The following is a 17,167-nucleotide window of genomic DNA, read 5'->3' on the forward strand; positions in this document are numbered from 1 at the left end:
GGGACTCTCCAGACCTTAAAAAGTCTCACCATTGTAGGGCTTCTAACAGGGAGCTAAAACTGGTGATACTAAGTAGCATCATTCATGCTCCCCTACTTTTTTTTTCAGACAGCCAACTAAATTGGGTAAGTTACATGACCCTGATTTTTTCCTTGAAGCCATCCTAAGGCAGCTTTAAAATCCAAAGCAGTGCGTAGAATTGTTAATGACACCACAATGCACCAAAACCTTCTCTTGCACAAGTAGATGTCTGGTAAGCTGAGTCCTTATCAATACTATAAATCTATGATGCCATCATTAAAATCAATAACAGATGTTCAACAGTATCTGTTTTCAGTAGTCTCCTGCAACTCTCATTTATTTTGACAGTGTTTACACAGGGAATGTTCATGTTGAATTTTGCTCTTAAAGTATATTTCCACAATAGAAAAATAAATCCCTGCTTCCTTTTACTCACAGGTCAGGTGATATTGCAGAGATGATTTTTATAGAATTGTTTTCAGCGATACTAAATTCATGGAATACAACCCACTCTGGAATCCTGCTGCTGTTGTAATAGATTGACAAAGGGTGAAGCTGAGCTACTTGCTTGTGTGCCAACATCAGGTAGTTTCCAGAGCCATCCACATCACGAGCAATCTAGGATATGAAAAGGCATCTGTGTTTCAGTCACATGTTTACCTGGATATAAGCCATTGTTTAGTACAGTGTGATCAAGCCTGCATTCAGTTAGCCACAAAAGAATGAAAGGTTATAAAACAATGGTTTGATACTGTTAAAATGGCATACTTCCCTATCAGTAAACATAGACATCAACTGGGCTGGAAGGAGATCGGCGGATTAAAACGGGGGAAGCCACAGAGATCAAAGGAACAATGCATTTCAACTTTCAGTAGAAAAAAAGGATTTGGATTAAATGATAGCCTATGATGTTAATTCATATAGATAAAACTATACAGTATCTTTCCTTACTTGCATAAAGTAACCAGATAAAAGAGCTTTCTTTATCCCCAGCACACTTTCGTTTAATCCAAAATTAGGTGCTGAAATTGGCAATTCGATTCGTCTCATAATGTCAACCAATTCAGTTCTGATAGCTTCCGCTATCCTTAGCGCAGAGCAGTTCAGAAAATAATCTTGACACCACTTTTCAATATCATAGTCTAATAGGGAGAAATGGTAAAATTATATTTTGCTAGGGAATCCAATTTGTAATTCTAAATCTTATCACCTGGCAATATACTCTTTTGTGAAATTAGTTCTTGCTTTAAATATATAAACGGAGACTCCGCTACTAGAATATTTGCTAGCAGAATAGAGAACTAAATGAAGAGCACAGAGAGCATCGCTTTTTCCGCTTTGACCTGATTTAGATTTTTATTAAATATTTTGCTTTCTGGTTTTCATATTTCTAATCTTAGAACTTTAATTATGCTGCTTGCATTATTTATCTTACTTACCACATTCTGATAACATTAGTTCTCTCTTGTCCTGTTTATTGACTCTCACTTTTCCTTCTTACATACTTTCAACTTTTTATACTTAGTAACAATGCAATCCTGTCCCTCTTTCCACAGAAGTACACCCTACTTCATTAAATAAGTCTTATTTCCAGGTATAGGCTCAAGGCACTCAGTGGTTCAGCCTTTCTTATCTTGTCTTTTGTTCCAACTCTTTTTATCTTTTTAAATGTAAAGGACATCCTTTAAAAAAGAAAACCAGTTTATTCCTTTTTCAAACATACAGAGCTATGAAAGAAATCAACAAATAAAAAGAAATAAAAATTAGAAACTTAAAATAACCAGAGAAAGTTAACAGAACTACAGAATGCATCCTTATTAGTCAAGCAAGACAGTTGTATGGGATGGAAGAGAAATTGCTGTACAACAGCTGACCATTCCAATCAAATTTAAATTCAGAGTCATTAGTTAGCATGGATAAGGATTAGTTCCTCACTAAATGAGCATAAAGGAATTTCAAAGAATTTGTTCAGTTTGTTTTCAATGAAAGATAAGTAGAGGAACCCCCTCTCCAAATAGTGGTTTGGTCAAATTCTTCCTAGCATGTTTTTGCTTTGTGAGGCACTTTAATCAATAAGGAGGCATGTCCCATATGTTCTCAAACCATTGCTGAACAGAGTGGGTATTTTGCTTGCCTATTACAAAGTCAGTTGAAGTTGTACTGTGACTAACAAACAAGAAATCAATTCCAGATCACAGTGCTGGGAATGGTTTTATGTCTATGAAGTTCAGTACGGGTTTCATTGGAACCACTGAAAGACTGCAGTTGGTGTTAGATTGATATTGTGTACAATCTTAAGTGAAAACACCTAAAATACAGTGACATGACCCAGATTCCTCCAATAAAGCCCTTGGCTTTGTTTGATACACCATTTGAGTTTGTCCAGAGTGACAAACTATCGCATATTTTATACCTGCTTTTCTGTTAATACAACCCAGAGAGTAAAGAGAAAACTCGTATAATTTTTCCTAAACATCTGAATTAATATGTCCCCTAAATTTTTCTCCCTTAGTTTCACATACCTTATCCCTCTTTTTCCAGTTGTAAGAACTGAACATCTTAAATAGCAGCAATGTCATACCTTTAAAATAAGTAACCCTTCGTTCTACTGACTTTTTAAATGAGGCTTTATGGCCTCATTTATGGCCATTATGGCCAATTTGGCCTTTATGGCAAATTTTTTATTTGGAGCAGATGGCGTACTTGTAAATGTTGGTATATCAATTTGGGTTCTCTCTCTCTCTCTCTCTCTCCCCCTCCCTCCCTCCCGTTAGGGTTGGCAGGTCCCTCTTCTCAACTGGCGGCAGATTTTGGGGGTGGAGCCTGAAGAGGGTGGAGTTTGGGGAGGGGAGGGACTTCAATTCCATAGAGTCCAATTGCCAAAGCGGCCATTTTTCTCCAGGTGATCTGATCTCTATCGGCTGGAGATCAGTTGAATTAGCAGGAGATCTCCTGCTACTACCTGTTGGCAACCCTACCTCCTGGGCTTCTCCGGTGTCTAGAGAAGCCCAGCAAGGCAGATCTGACACCAATCCAGCACATGCCGCTTCTCTAGAGTCCAGAAAAGCGGCACGGGCTAGATTACTGTCAGAGGCAGGTAAGCAGGGGGGGAAGATGGTGGCAGGGGAAAAATGGCAACAGGGCCAAAGTGGCCTGAATAATTCTGAAAAAAATCAACATTATTCAGGATCCATTTTTTTCGGTTCCCATTACTGCCGGCTTTTTTCATATAGGTAAAAGAAATTCCTGAAAAATTCCCAAAAGGTTGTTTTTTTTAAATTTGGGGATACCGATATGCATACCCCTAGATAGAGTTCCTCCTCTCTGTATGTGCATCTACCTGATTCCCTGATAGACCCATTGCCCTTTCTTTCGTGCTTCCCCATGCCAGGATTTTTTTTCTTGAAAACATTTACCACTTTTCTTCTTTTAAGGAACGCCTTAACACTTACACCTTTTCATTTGCTTTCTTTACCAAATGTCTTATTTCCTAGATGAGTTTAAATTAACAACTTATTTTGAAGTTTTATATATACTATACAGTAACACACATTTACAGTACAATCCTAAACAGAGTTACACATTCTTAGTCCGTCAAAGCCAGTGGATTTAGAAGAGTGTAACTTTGCTCAGGATTGCACTATTAATTTACGATCTTATGTCTTACCATTTGCTTGTTCTATTTCCCTCTCCATTCCCATTCCTTTTGCTTCTTGTTTATTTGGCAGAGTGTAAAGCACTTTGGACAGGACTTGTTTTATCTTCTATAAATGTAAACTTCAGGCTTTAGGTCATACCAGTTGAAAGAACTGTTAACAAGCTGTTCAACACGAATCTTAAAGTAGAATTAAAATATCTGGCACACACTTACATTGGCTTATGGCGTTTGTACTAGCTTCCTTGTAAGCCTTGTATACATTGATAAGAGTGAAATGATCTCCTGCTGGATGTAAGAATTTTTGCCGGCAAGTTACTGCAGTCTCCTCTGTTCCCTGTGGTGGGTTTACAAAGCAACCAGGAGCTGGCGTTGAAAAGGATGCAGGATGAAAACAAGCCAACAATGAATAAGAAAACATGCCAGATAACACAGTGTATACAGTGTGACAAATTTTCATTAGGAAAGTATGAATCATTCACCTCCACTCCCTCGGTGAAGACTCTAGCTCACACGCTAAAATTCAAGGCAGAAATTAATATTGATCTGATCACTTTTTTTTAATCTGGCCCTTCCTCTCAGGGTGATGTTCATGATTCTCCATTTTATCCTCATGGCCAACCCTAGGCTAGGCTGAGAGGTAGTGACTGGCCCTTGATCATTTGTGACAGCGCTTTGAACCCTGCATGATTTCAACCCTGGTCCCCCAATCCTAATACAACTACTACTCCACAGTGGCTTTCAAATTATTCGTTTACAACTTCCTGCATTCTAGACTGTCATTGTCACATCTCTACCCTTCCACCATCTTGAACTCTGTGGCCAATAACACTAATAATAAATAGGAACGTTGTCTACTAAATTGCCTAATATTGCTTTGGCAATGTTTGATATTAAGGCTTCCATATGTCCCTGTGTGCCAGCTACTGTAATCAGGCAGCCATCTGTTGGCCATCCCCCCACTTAGGATAGCCTGTATGGCATCAATCGGAGCCCAGACCTTTTCCTCTGTGGAATGGGCTCCCTAAAGAAGTAGGGGGGGGTTCCTGTTTGCCAGGGATTTTGAGTGGGTTTAAATATCTTTTAAGGGGAGAGGGATTTGGGGCTTGCTATTATATTTTTGGTTTTAGCTGGGCATGTTTTAACTATTATTGTGAGCTACCTTGAAACCAAGAGGAAAGGTGGGATATACATGTCTAAATAAATAAATAAAATAAGGCCAGTGCAAATAGGACTTGTGTTTGTTAATATGGATGTTTATTCACTCTTTTTTGGGGGGTGACAATTACAAGTCAATTTGACATGATAATCTTAAATGAGTGAAGCATCCCTTCTCTAAGTACTTTTACACATCTGTCTACCCACTTGACCAACCACTGGTAATAAACATATATAATGTCTGTAGAACACTACCACAAACCTGCCACTGTTTCACACTCTTCTGTTCACTTTAAATATACTGTAAAATACATGGTGGTTCTTTCCAGAACCTATTCAGTTATATCTATATCCAAGATTATAAGATAGGGATTTTTTAAGTAGTAGTAAAAATGGAAGATAAATTGTACACCTGTTATAAAAAAACAATTCTGAAAAAACTATTTTCTGTGTACAAATACAGACCAAAAATGGTCTAAGTGCTGATGTGGGTTAAACTGATGTTTAAATTGTACAGCTACAGGCCAAAACGACATGTTACAGGGAGATGAATGGGCATCTCTGTATCACCCTATTAATGTGTAATTGAGGAAAAATAGCATTCTACAGTCAGCATTTCCCTGGTCTCCCCCTCTGCTTCATATGGGAACAGATAACCCACAATGAACTTCTGAGCAATGCAGAAAAGAACTTGAATCACTTTTCAATCTACACTTCATTAAGTACGAGCTCGATTAGAGTTAGTAGTCCACGATTTAAGAAATTTACAGAGCCGTCCTAAGCACATCTATTTAAACCCATTGACTTCAATGTTTAGGATTGCACTGCTAATCGGTAGGTTAATCAACTAAGCCTTTTGGGCTGTTAATTAATAAGCACCCATTTTAACTGATGAGGCGGCAAGTCAAATGCATGATTATTGATCTTTTCAAACATTTTGGTTGATGTGTGTTACTGAAATCAGGAATAAAAAGAAAGAAGATGGCCAAAAATCTGGCAGCTTTTGTTTATACTTCTTTCAATACCTCAACAAGCGTTTTGGTAATATCTCGTTTAAATTTCATGTATTAGTTTATTAAAGGGAAATGATTGATCAACTAATCATTCTTTAATTGGCGGATAGCTTGTTGTTTGTAAGTAGACTGGACTTCAACAACAACCTCTACGGCCAGGGTAAGGGGCAGAAATGCTTCAGAAAATACCTGTTACCATGGCAGCAATAGTAAGCATTTCTTCTACGCAATCAAATTCACATGAAGCTAAAATAGACTTGGACAGCTGTGGATCCACAGGAAACTCCGACATTATTATTCCAAATTCTGACAGGTTTCCATCATTGTCTAGGGCAGCCAAATAATCCAGATCTTCCAAAGCTTGCATGAGACTTTCAGGATCTGGGATAGGCAGAAATTAAAAAATCCAAGCACGTTATTAAACTAATTATCTTGTATTACAGTCCTATGCAAATGGAATGCAGTCACACATTCTCAGCCTAACCTACCTCACCAAAGTCTTTTATGCATGGCTGTTTCACTCGCTGTCACCCCTCCAACAACTTTGAGCAAAAACGCACGGTTGCTTTAGCCTCCTTTCTTCCCTGTTTCAGCCAGGATTCAGCCAGGATCGCATGCACATTCGGCAAAAACGCATGCGTTCGATCCTGGCTGAATCCTGGCTGAAACAGGGAATAAAGGAGGCTAAAGCGATCATGCGTTTTCGCTCTTTGAGATAAAATTCAAATTCAAGATAAAACAGGTCCCTGGAAACACAGGGGGAGAGCGAGGTGTCCTCTGACAGTCAGAAACAGCATGCATAATCAACACAAACGCTTGATATCGTCAGAGGGATGATGGCGAGTGAAACAGCCATGCATAAAAGACCAAAGTGAGTGTGAGGATAAAATGGAGGAAAGGAGAACAAGTGTAGCTGTTTTGGGTCCCAACTGGGTGTCAAGGCAGGGTATAAATTTTGTGTCTGTGTTTGGAAAAAAGAGACATGTAAGAGCAGTAGCAATAAAAACATACGTTTGGGGCACAGATTTTAGATTCTGCCTAAATTAGGTTCAGACAAATCCCAAAAGATAGAGGTGAGGCACTGAGGTCCCCTTCATTGTCCAGCCATTTGGTTCCTCCCCACCAGCTCTATCCTTGCAGCAGCATTCCACCTGAACATTATGGGACCGTTAGAAAAGCAGAATTAATGCTTGTTTTCCTCTTCCATTTCTTTCCCCTTTTCTTTTTGTGTTGTGTGCAGTATATTGTAGGAGTTATTTTGAACTGTAAGCTGCCTTGAATGCAATGGCAGAAAGGAATTACATTAAATGTATCAAATAAATGCTTAGGTTGTCTTTGCTGTGTAGTGATAGGCTCGCTTACTAAATTCTCCTGCACCAACAGAACAAAATGTGACACTGGGACAGTTAGGGTTGCCGACCTCCAGGTGGTAGCAATATTTATACAGCACTCCTGCTCAAAACTATTACAAAAATATTTTTTTTCAAATTCTAGTAGCTTATTAGTAGCTAAAGTAGTATAATAAACAACAAAGCTACCATAGGACTATTTTAATTTGTTAACTTCACACAAACAAAACAAAACCTAATTACATCATTTCCATTCTGTAAAAATAAAAAGAAACCCAGAGGGTTAACATCACCCCACTATATTGAAAAAGGTTCCTGAAGAATGTCCTATTAGGTAAAGTCCAGATCGTTCTCAAAAGACAAGCCGCTCCCGCTTTACCTACCCAAGAAAACCTATGTGTAGAAATTGGTACATGTAGATTTCCCCAACAAGGTAAACAGTGACTTCCTGGGGCCACTTCAGGTTGGGAAAATGGTATAAAGGGGAAGCCTGAAATCCCCTCTCCCCTCCTTCCATGGTCCCTGTCTAAACTGGCTTCCCAAACACTTGTGAATTCAGTTCTGAGCACAGACTTCTCAGCACACATTCCCAGAAAGTGGAGGGAGACCCATTTATTTCAACGATATTAATGGCAACGCATGGTCACCATTTATCAAGGTTGTGTTCAGGGCAGCCTGGGCTCTTGTCATAGCAGAAGACCTCCAACTTCTGGGCTCCGGCTGCTGCTCAGTGGAGCAGAGAGCGCAATAATAAAGGAAAAAGTAACAGCATGGTAATACCACAGTATCACTTTGGTTTATATACCCAGAAGTGACATCACAACATTGCGATGTGGTTATATACCCAGAAGTGACATCACAACATCGCAGTGACGTTCTAGGAAGTTACCTAGTCGTCATGATTTTCACTGCAAGTCACCCCTGCCCCACCCCCAAAACTCCCCGAGGTTGCTAGCAGATGGCTCAGGCGGTATTGAAGAATAAAATTAAAATAGAATAATAGAATAAAACTATCAATAAAACAATCAGAATTCATTACAACAGCCAGCAGGAACCTTTAAGAGATAAAAGCAGTGGTAAAAATTTAGAACACAATTCAGTTTAGCAGCAGATATAATATCAAGATTTAAATATACATATAATTGAGCAGTAGATGAAATAAAAATACACAAGATGTTAAAACAAAAACAGGGAAGCAAAACTAATACCAGCCACAAAACCCACACATACATAACTGGATTGTACATTGGATATGAGAACTTTGGCCAAATATTATGCATGTTGCTAAGATGACTTATACAGCAAAGATTCCAGGTGTTTATCCAAAGATCTGGGCTATATTATTGGAATTCTGATCCCTGTCTGCACGTCACAAAAAAAGAAAGAACGTTTATTAGCCAGCCTGCGAGGTTTAATGTGATAAAAGACGAGTCCTTGAGAAAGTCAAAGCACTGAAGAAGAAAACAGGTTGGACGTTTGAAGGGGGAAAAAGTTGGGAGTTTTATCACTGAGCCATGAAATGAAAAGTAACAGCTGATAAATGGGCGAAAAAATAGGGATTCAAGATTTAAATGGGGGCGGGGGGGGGGATGAATGGCTACTGAGTCTTAAAAGGTAATTACCAGAGAGTCATGACATATTAATTGCTATAAATCAATAAAACAAATTTGTATTGTGAGCTGAATATATGGCTATTGTCCATACAAGCATTTGGCTCTGCAGCCTGTTCCAGCCCCTGAGGAGTCTTTCTGCTTTGCATTTTTATATCTCTGAGCTGGTTGTTCTGAGACTGAGAGAGAAAGGGAAGACTCCAGGCTTTTGCTTGAGTAATATAATAAAAAAAGTATTTGATTTTTTATTACATTAGAAAGGACAAGTTAATAAATGCAGATTATACAGGTGAAGGAACGGTAATAAAATAAAACAAAACCTTGAATGGGATTTTCAGATATTAGCCTGCATTCGCAGGCACAAACGCAGACTATAAAACAGTCATTGTAAAAACAGCAAAGGTTCATTTAGGAATTTTTATGGTATGGTTCTGATTTAAATAAAATACAACATAAATAAAGGAAACAAAAGCACCTTCCATGTTTAAAATCTGAAAGCCTTTTCTTTCAAGGGACAAGGATACATAGTGCTTTATAAAAGAGGTTTTAACCAGTGTCATTTCATTATGTCTGACCTGCCAAGGTCAGTGTTACTGAGAGCCAAACAGCACATTTCATTCAGAGCTTTGTGATTCTACCACAACAGTGTAGGGGAAAGAGAACAGCCACAGAAAAAAAATCTAAACTACATAATTTTATCCTAAGTTTAAAAACAAAAGGATGGTCCCATTTTTGCCTGGCTAGATACTGAATTAATGTTGTTAACATTTTTTTAAAGCAGCGCACTATTTTTTTTTTCCTATAAAAATTAAGGAAGTAATCATTATATGAAAGTCAGGGCAGAGAAGGTGGTGAAATGCACAATGGGATGAAGTGTGCAGTCCTGAAGGGGTGGCCGAATGCCCATAGGAGCTGGTGTGACCCCTATGCAAACTGGCATGGACACCAGCATAGGGCGACTTACACCGCCCCCCTTGGACTACGGTAGCAGTGCGGCTCTCAGACACTGGTGCGGCCTCCCGCCGGCATGTCCCCGGCGTATCTGCCTGTGCCGGTGTCCTGGGAGGCATTCCTGGGTGTTCCTGGGGGCAGAGCTGTTTTTAGGCAGCTTCCTACCCTTTTTACCCTGGGAACACCTCCTCATGCTGAGGTGTTGCCTCGCTAAAGGCAATGGGGCTATGTTTTTATTTTATTTTTTGTTTTTAAAGGGAGTTTTTCATTTTTATTCTGGCCAGGAAACCTCTGTGGAGGCAGTGTGGCTGTGTCACTCCCAGCTGCTGCCTAACTGCCCCCCTTCAGGAATGGGCTGCCTGAGTTTGCTAATCAAATTATTATGGGGGATTTTGTCAAACTCCGTGCTGAAATCAAGTGGTATTGTGTTCACAGCATTCTTAAATCCACCAGAATAACATGTAATTTTAAAAAATGCCGTAAAATTAATCTGGCAGGATTTGTTCTCGACAACTCCATGCTGAGTTCTATTAATCACTGCATTGTTTTCAAGACACTTACAGACTGACCTCTATATAATATTTTCTAGTGTCTCCCCTGGTATCAAAGTCAGACTGACCAGTCTGTGGTTTCCTGAATCCTCCCTCTTCCCCTTTTGAAGAGCAATACAACTTTTCTTCATCTCCTGTGTTGTGACACAAACACAATTAATCTGACCCAGAAGTTGAACTCATTTTAAGAAGCTAAGTTTTCCCTGACCAACTCCTTATCAATCTTGAGCTACAATCTGGTCCTTTCAAACTACTTTTGGTAGGTTGCCCAAAATTACCCTTTCAGGACAAAAAGCAAAGATTGAACAATTCCACCTTCCCTTTGTCAACCATTAACATTTCCTACAAATGGACCTTGTTCTTGTTTGGAGGTTCTAGCAGGAGAGTGCAGCTATCGTATACCCTTGACCGAAGAACGGTACACTCCTTCTATCTGGGATGGTCGTCCTCTTCCACCGAGCGAGCGGCTTCGGGAGGGACGCACATGGAGCAGTGAGGGAGGTAGGGGACACCCGCCTGGCCAGCCAGATCAGCCGAATCAACCCTGACGATCAATGGGGTGACAGATGTCACAGCCAGATCGCCCTAACATCCTCATTAACAGTTCACCAATCTCACTGGACCTAGTTTCCTTTCTCTTCTTCCAAACATACCTGGAAAAAAAAAACCCTTTTATGGTTCTTAACATTCCTTGCCAGCCTCAGCTCATTTTGAGCTTTAGCTTTCCTGACACTATCCATACAAGGCCAAGCTACCCATCTGTAGACATCCCAAGTAACCTGCCCCACCTTCAACTTCCTAAACACATCCTTTTTGAGTTTCACCTCATCACTTAGCTTTATGCAGTCATACTGGTGTCTTTAGATGCCAACCAGCATCACCTCTGTCTTTTCAGGATTCACTTTTCGTTTGTTCTCCCTCAGTTTAACTCCACTGTAAACAAATTTAATTTCACAGAAGTAAAAGGAACATCCCGTGGATGTATAACAGTTAAATTGTGGAACTCCCTGCCCCAGGATGTGGTGATGATTGCCAGCTTGGAAGGCTTTAAGAGGGGTGTGGACATGTTCATGGAGGATAGGGCTATCTATGGCTGCTAGTCAAAATTAATACTAGTTATGATGCATACCTATTCTCTCCAGAATCAGAGGAATATGCCTATTATATTAGGTACTGTGGAACACAGGCAGTATGCTGCTGTAGCCATCTTGTTTGTAGGCTTCCTGGAGGCACCTGGTTGGCTACTGTGTGAACAGACTGCTGGACTTGATGGACCTTGGTCTGATCCAGCATGGCTTTTCTTATGTTCTCAATGACATCTGTTGGTATATTAATTCTTTCTATAGCCTTGTAAAGTAGACCAGTAGTTTCATGCCATAATGTAGACACAGGGCTGAGATACAGAGGGACAGTGTTTTACCTAAAGCCAATTTACAGTGCCATCCTAAGCAGAGTTCTCTCTTCTAAGTCGATTGAGATCAATGGGCTTGGAAGGGTGTACAGCTGTTCAGGATGGAACCGTTAAGCTGATAATCTGGAAATGCCCCAACATTTTTAAGGGCAGGAACACTGCAATGATTCCGGCTCCAATTCTGACCCATGTCTAACAGCATAACACTGCTATGTACTAGGGAAATATCATTACTGTCTTTTAAACATGGAAAAAGGAAAAGAATTTGTTTAAACAACATGTCTTTAGCAGAATTGTGTTCAAAATTCTTGTTCAGTAAGGTTGATTTTGATAAAGTCACCCTTGGTCATCCCTAAGTTCTTATCTGCATTATGGAAACAAACATAATGCAACCTCAGAGAGATAATCTATGCAGCCTGTGAATGTTTAGATTCTTTTGAGTCTTACCATGGTAAGAAAGTACAGCCTTAGCCAAGTGAAACTGATGAACTTCTCCCAGGCCAGACCAATGGGCTGAAGCAGGCTGAAACATGCTTTTATTTTATTTTATTTGCAGACATTAAGCAAAGAGATAGTACATTGACTGGCAAATGATGAGATGTCTAAAATGTTGTTTCGGTTCAACCACTGTCTTCAGTAAAGGCAATGCTGCAGGATCAATGGCTGACTTGAGAGTATCTCATTCAAGACTAGTTTTCTAAGACACTGCTTTTCTGCTCAGTTCCAAGCATAGGACTCCTGTGGCATAATCATTCCACAATTCATGATTCCTTGTACTGACACAAATGACCATGTTACACAATTTCTGACCATTCATCGTTACTGGTATTTTACTCTAAGAAGCTCAGATCAGCTCGTTAACTTCACAACATCTCGATGAGGGACTAAGTTTGCCTTCTTGCATCTGAGGAGCCATTTCACATTGCACGTGTTAAGTCACCACAACTCCCCAGGCATCAGTCACAAAATCGAGTGGTGGATAATCCTGAACCAATGATAGCCACCAAGAATTTGCCATCAGTAAAAGGCATAGCAATGCTACGTATAATAAAGCAAACTGGTGGTTTGAGATGAATGTTTTCACCCAAAGCCCTCTGTTAAAGATATGGGGCTTCAATAAGCACATGGTGGTCCTCCACACCAAGAGCTTCCCCGCTTGTTTCAGTGGAGGAATGATGTATCATATCACTTTTTTTTTTTAACCATGAAACTTATTACCAAATACATGAAGAAAAAGTTAAACCTGCTATTGAAATATGGGCACACAATTCCAAATGATGCAATGTTGCTTGTTCATGGAACCAGGGTCGTGTCCGCACTGCACGTTTGCTGCTCCGATTTCTGCGGGGTTTCCTTGCATGTTCCCACTTCATCTCACCCGAAGGATTCCGAGGACGTCTCCAGAGTGCAATTTCTCCGCGGTAAGAGGATCCGCTTTTACGGCGGATTATAAAAATAAAACGTGTTCCTCATGCAGAACAATGAAGTGGGAACATGCAACCCCGCTGAAAGCCCACCGCCCCGCCCCCCATCCTTCCTAACCGCCCACACTCATTCCCCCCCCTTTGGCTTTGCAAAGGAGGAAGGGGGGAAATTGGGGGGGTTGCAAGCGTCGCCTGCCGGATTCCGGCACAAACTCCCAAGTCAACCGGAGTGGGGCGGCATGAGTGGGGGGGGCAGAGGGGGGAGGGGGCGGAATTGAGGCTTGCAAAACAAGCCCCCCCTTTAATTTGCATGCTTAGATGCGAGAGGGTGGGATGGCGGCAAGTTTCGCTTTCCCCTCGAACTCCCGCCATGCAGTACATTTCTCAGGGTTTTTTTCCTTTTTTGCCGCCATTTTCTAAACAACCTTCCCCGCTACCATTATGGGATGGCTCGCAAATTCCTGGACCAATCACAGTCCTTCCTTTGAGCGCAGTACAGCGGAGAGAGGCGGTGCAGTGGGAACAGAAATCATGCGAATTTTATCAAAAAAGCGGAGAAAGGCGGCACGGTGTGAACATAATTTTTATTTCTTTTTTGATTCTTTTGTACTCGACACGTATAAATAGCGAGGTAAGTTGCTGGTGCGTTCATGGGCCAGGTTCCTAAGTAAAGGAGCAAATACGAAGTTTCCCTGACTTAGACATTAAAGTGGAGGTCATGCAGTAGCACTACTAAAGGCTAATAGAGGTAGTAATATATTTATCACACCGAGACTAAATTAACTTTATGCAAAGTGAAGATGAAGTACATTTGGAAGGCCTAATGGTGACTATAATGGATTTCTAAAATGGTATTGCAGAGGAGTCTTGCCAGAGGAATGGCTGAGCCAAATTATGTGCTTGAAAACTTGGAAATGATAAGCTGCTACTCAGGACAATATACTTCCTTCTGAGGCAGAAGGCTATTCCTCTCACAGTACATAACCTTTCTCTACAAATCACTGGGCTGCGACGTCAAGAAAAAATCACTGGGCTACGACGTCAAGAAGCCAATATGAGATACAGTTCTGTGTCGAGCTACTCACACGAGATTCCTTTAGACAGACTTCAGACAGAGTTGTAGTCAACGTGAGCCAAGAACCTGTTAACATTTGATGTTAACACCTCATGTCATTGTTTACCCTGGATTGTACCTATTTTATTCATATCAGTGTTTCGCCATATCTTGATTCATACTCCTGCAGTTTAAAGGCTGGACTACTGAAATGCGAACTGTGCGGGGCTCCCCTTGAAGTTGTCTCAGAAGTTCCAGTCGGTACAGAACACAGCAGTTTCAGTCTGTGTGCTATCCAGAGCTCAGAAGCATGAGCCCATCGTCCCCATTTCAAGAAAGCTACACTGATTTTCTATGTGCTGCTGAGTTTAATTCAAGGTGCTGTTTTGTTTTTAACCTTCAAAGCCCTACATAACCTGGGACCACACAGCTGAAGGACCCTCTCTCCTGATAAGAACCTACGAGCCAATTTAAATCCTCTCAGAGCTCTCTTCTGACTAGACTCTGACTGTTTCCACATGGGTTATATAGAGTTGCCAACCTCCAGGTAGTGCAGGAATTGCTGGAATTACTGAGATATAACGGACAACACACAAGTGTGACAAAGTGTATCAAAGTGTATCAAGTGTACAAATTAACATATAACAAACACACAATATAATACAAAACTCTTTCAAAGTCCAAGGTACAAAATGCTAGTTTAAGAGCCAAGCAACTTCTATAGAAAGAATTCCTTGATGCTTGTACGCCTGATACACTTTGATACACTTTGTCACACTTGTGTGTTGTCCGTTATATCTCAGTAATTCCAGCAATTCCTGCCCTTTTCTTCCTTACCTGTGGTATCAGTGCAGTGGTGTTTATTTTGGTTGCTTAACCTCCAGGTAGTAGCTGGAGATCTCCTGCTATTACAACTGATCTTCAGCTGATAGAGATCCGATCACCTGGGGAAAATGACCGCTTTGGCAATTGGACTCCATGGCACTGAAGTCCCTCCCCTCCCCAAACCCCGCACTCCTCAGGCTCTGCCCCCAAAGACCTGGCAACCCTAGTTATACGCCCTGGATTTGACACTATTGGAAAGTGTTTTTTTCCTTCTTTGCCAAGGGGTCATGGTGCATTTTTTTCTGATCCTGCCCACAATGCAGCCATTTTTCCTGGCTCAGCAGTTGTATCAGCAACCGCAGAAGCAAAGGGGAAACAACATAAGCCTGTCCCTGTGAGGGAAAACACCCCACTCTCGAAGTTATTTGATCTGTTACTGCTCAAACATGGGCGGGGGGCGTTATCTGTACTGCCAGCCCTCTGGAACAGCCTCCATAGGAGATTAGGGAGTCATTTCAGAAGCACTAGAGACCTGGTGTTCAAAAAGGCATTTGATGGAGGCTTTGGCTTTCTGTGGGGACATCAAACACTGGGCAGTTTGTTTGTATGTTTATGCCATGTTTTAATTCTACGGTACTTCCTCAGCGCTGTTTTTGTAAGCCATTTTGACCCCACTGTAGGTGGCGGGGAAAGCTATAAATAAATTGCTGTGAAACTGAATGATCTTGATTGGGAAGAGAATAGGGCCTCCTTGGATTCGAACTTTGTTTTGCCTTTTTCTTGTTTAGCTGAACCTATTTAAAAACATACAGTGCAATCCTAAACACAGTTACTCCAGTCTAAGCCCTTCAATGGGCTTAGACTGGAATAACTGTGTTTAGGATTGCACTGTTAGTAAGTGTAATTCACTCTTATTTATAAAGCAACATCTGAGGGGGGAAAACGCTGGTAATTGGAAATGGGCAGTCAAGAGAGACTTCTCAGCATATCTAGATCGCAGTTAAAGTCCTGCATATTTAACAAACAAACAAAAAGAAAGAAAAAAGAAATCACCACTTGTGGTGATAAAATCAATGTGCTTAATACTATCCACCTCTATCTTGCTTTTCTCTTTGGTTAATTTGCTTCCATTTGAAACTAAAAACACACAGATCATTTCAGGATACAATGGTTCCATATTAACATACCACACCCTCATTAGCACATTATCTTGATACTTACAGGACAATGTTAGCACATTACTGGTTCTTGTAGGTTATCCGGGCTGTGTGACCGTGGTCTTGGTATTTTCTTTCCTGACATTTCGCCAGCTGCTGCCACAGCTGCCACAGCTGCTGGCGAAACGTAAGGAAAGAAAATACCAAGACCACGGTCACACAGCCCGGATAACCTACAAGAACCAATGAACTCTGACAGTGAAAGCCTTCGACAATATTTAGCACATTACATTTGATACTTTTTGCAGGACAATGACTCAGCTCAAACCCAACCCCTTTCTGACTATATATTACTCTTCCTACACACTTGACACTGAGAGACACTGTCCTTCAGTGTTACTCCTCTGAAGATGCCTGCCACAGCTGCTGGCGAAACGTCAAGAAAGAAAATACCAAGACCACGGTCACACAGCCAGGATAACCTACAAGAACCAATGAACTCTGACCGTCAAAGCCTTCGACAATATTTTAAAAACACAAAATCTACATTTAAATTATCCCAACCAGCAGTGAGGGCAGACACAATGCTTGCCATAAGCCATACCAGCAGAGAGGACTTGAATGATAATGCTGAGATCCAGTCCTAGAAAGAACGATGAAATAACAGTGCTCCTCACCAACTTTTGGAAAGCAATCTGCAGGAAAACGATACCTTCTCTGTTTTCCTAAGCCTTTAAAAGGTAGTTCATCCCTTCAAATAACATTGTTTAAACACACCCAGAAGGAGATTAGCAGTGCAGTCCTAAACACTGCCACACCGCTCCACTTGCATCAGTGGTCTTAGAAGGGTATAACTCTGCTTAGGACTGCCCAGTTAATGGTCCCATAATGTATTGATAGTCAGTACAAGGTTAAATTTGCAGTCCAGTCAAGGCACAGCTGAAAGAGAGTTAAAGAGAAAACTATGGTTTTCCTAGAAATTGCCCAG

The 17,167-nt window shown here is 40.9% G+C and overlaps 1 protein-coding gene across 2 annotated transcripts in view; it reads right to left on the reverse strand.

The window, feature by feature from the left end:
- Nucleotides 1-17,167, reverse strand: part of DHX32 (DEAH-box helicase 32 (putative)) — a 41,710-nt gene that overhangs the window by 2,384 nt on the left and 22,159 nt on the right. For both annotated transcript variants that reach the window (XM_056850075.1, XM_056850074.1), the window contains 4 exons: nucleotides 6,037-6,228; nucleotides 3,893-4,042; nucleotides 973-1,163; nucleotides 458-639 (listed from right to left, as the gene is read on the reverse strand). In XM_056850075.1, the coding sequence (XP_056706053.1) occupies nucleotides 458-639; nucleotides 973-1,163; nucleotides 3,893-4,042; nucleotides 6,037-6,228 (715 nt within the window). The remainder of the gene's footprint in view (nucleotides 1-457; nucleotides 640-972; nucleotides 1,164-3,892; nucleotides 4,043-6,036; nucleotides 6,229-17,167) is intronic.

The sequence above is a fragment of the Euleptes europaea genome, chromosome 5 (assembly GCF_029931775.1).
Source record: "Euleptes europaea isolate rEulEur1 chromosome 5, rEulEur1.hap1, whole genome shotgun sequence".
NCBI classification, from domain to species: domain Eukaryota; kingdom Metazoa; phylum Chordata; class Lepidosauria; order Squamata; family Sphaerodactylidae; genus Euleptes; species Euleptes europaea.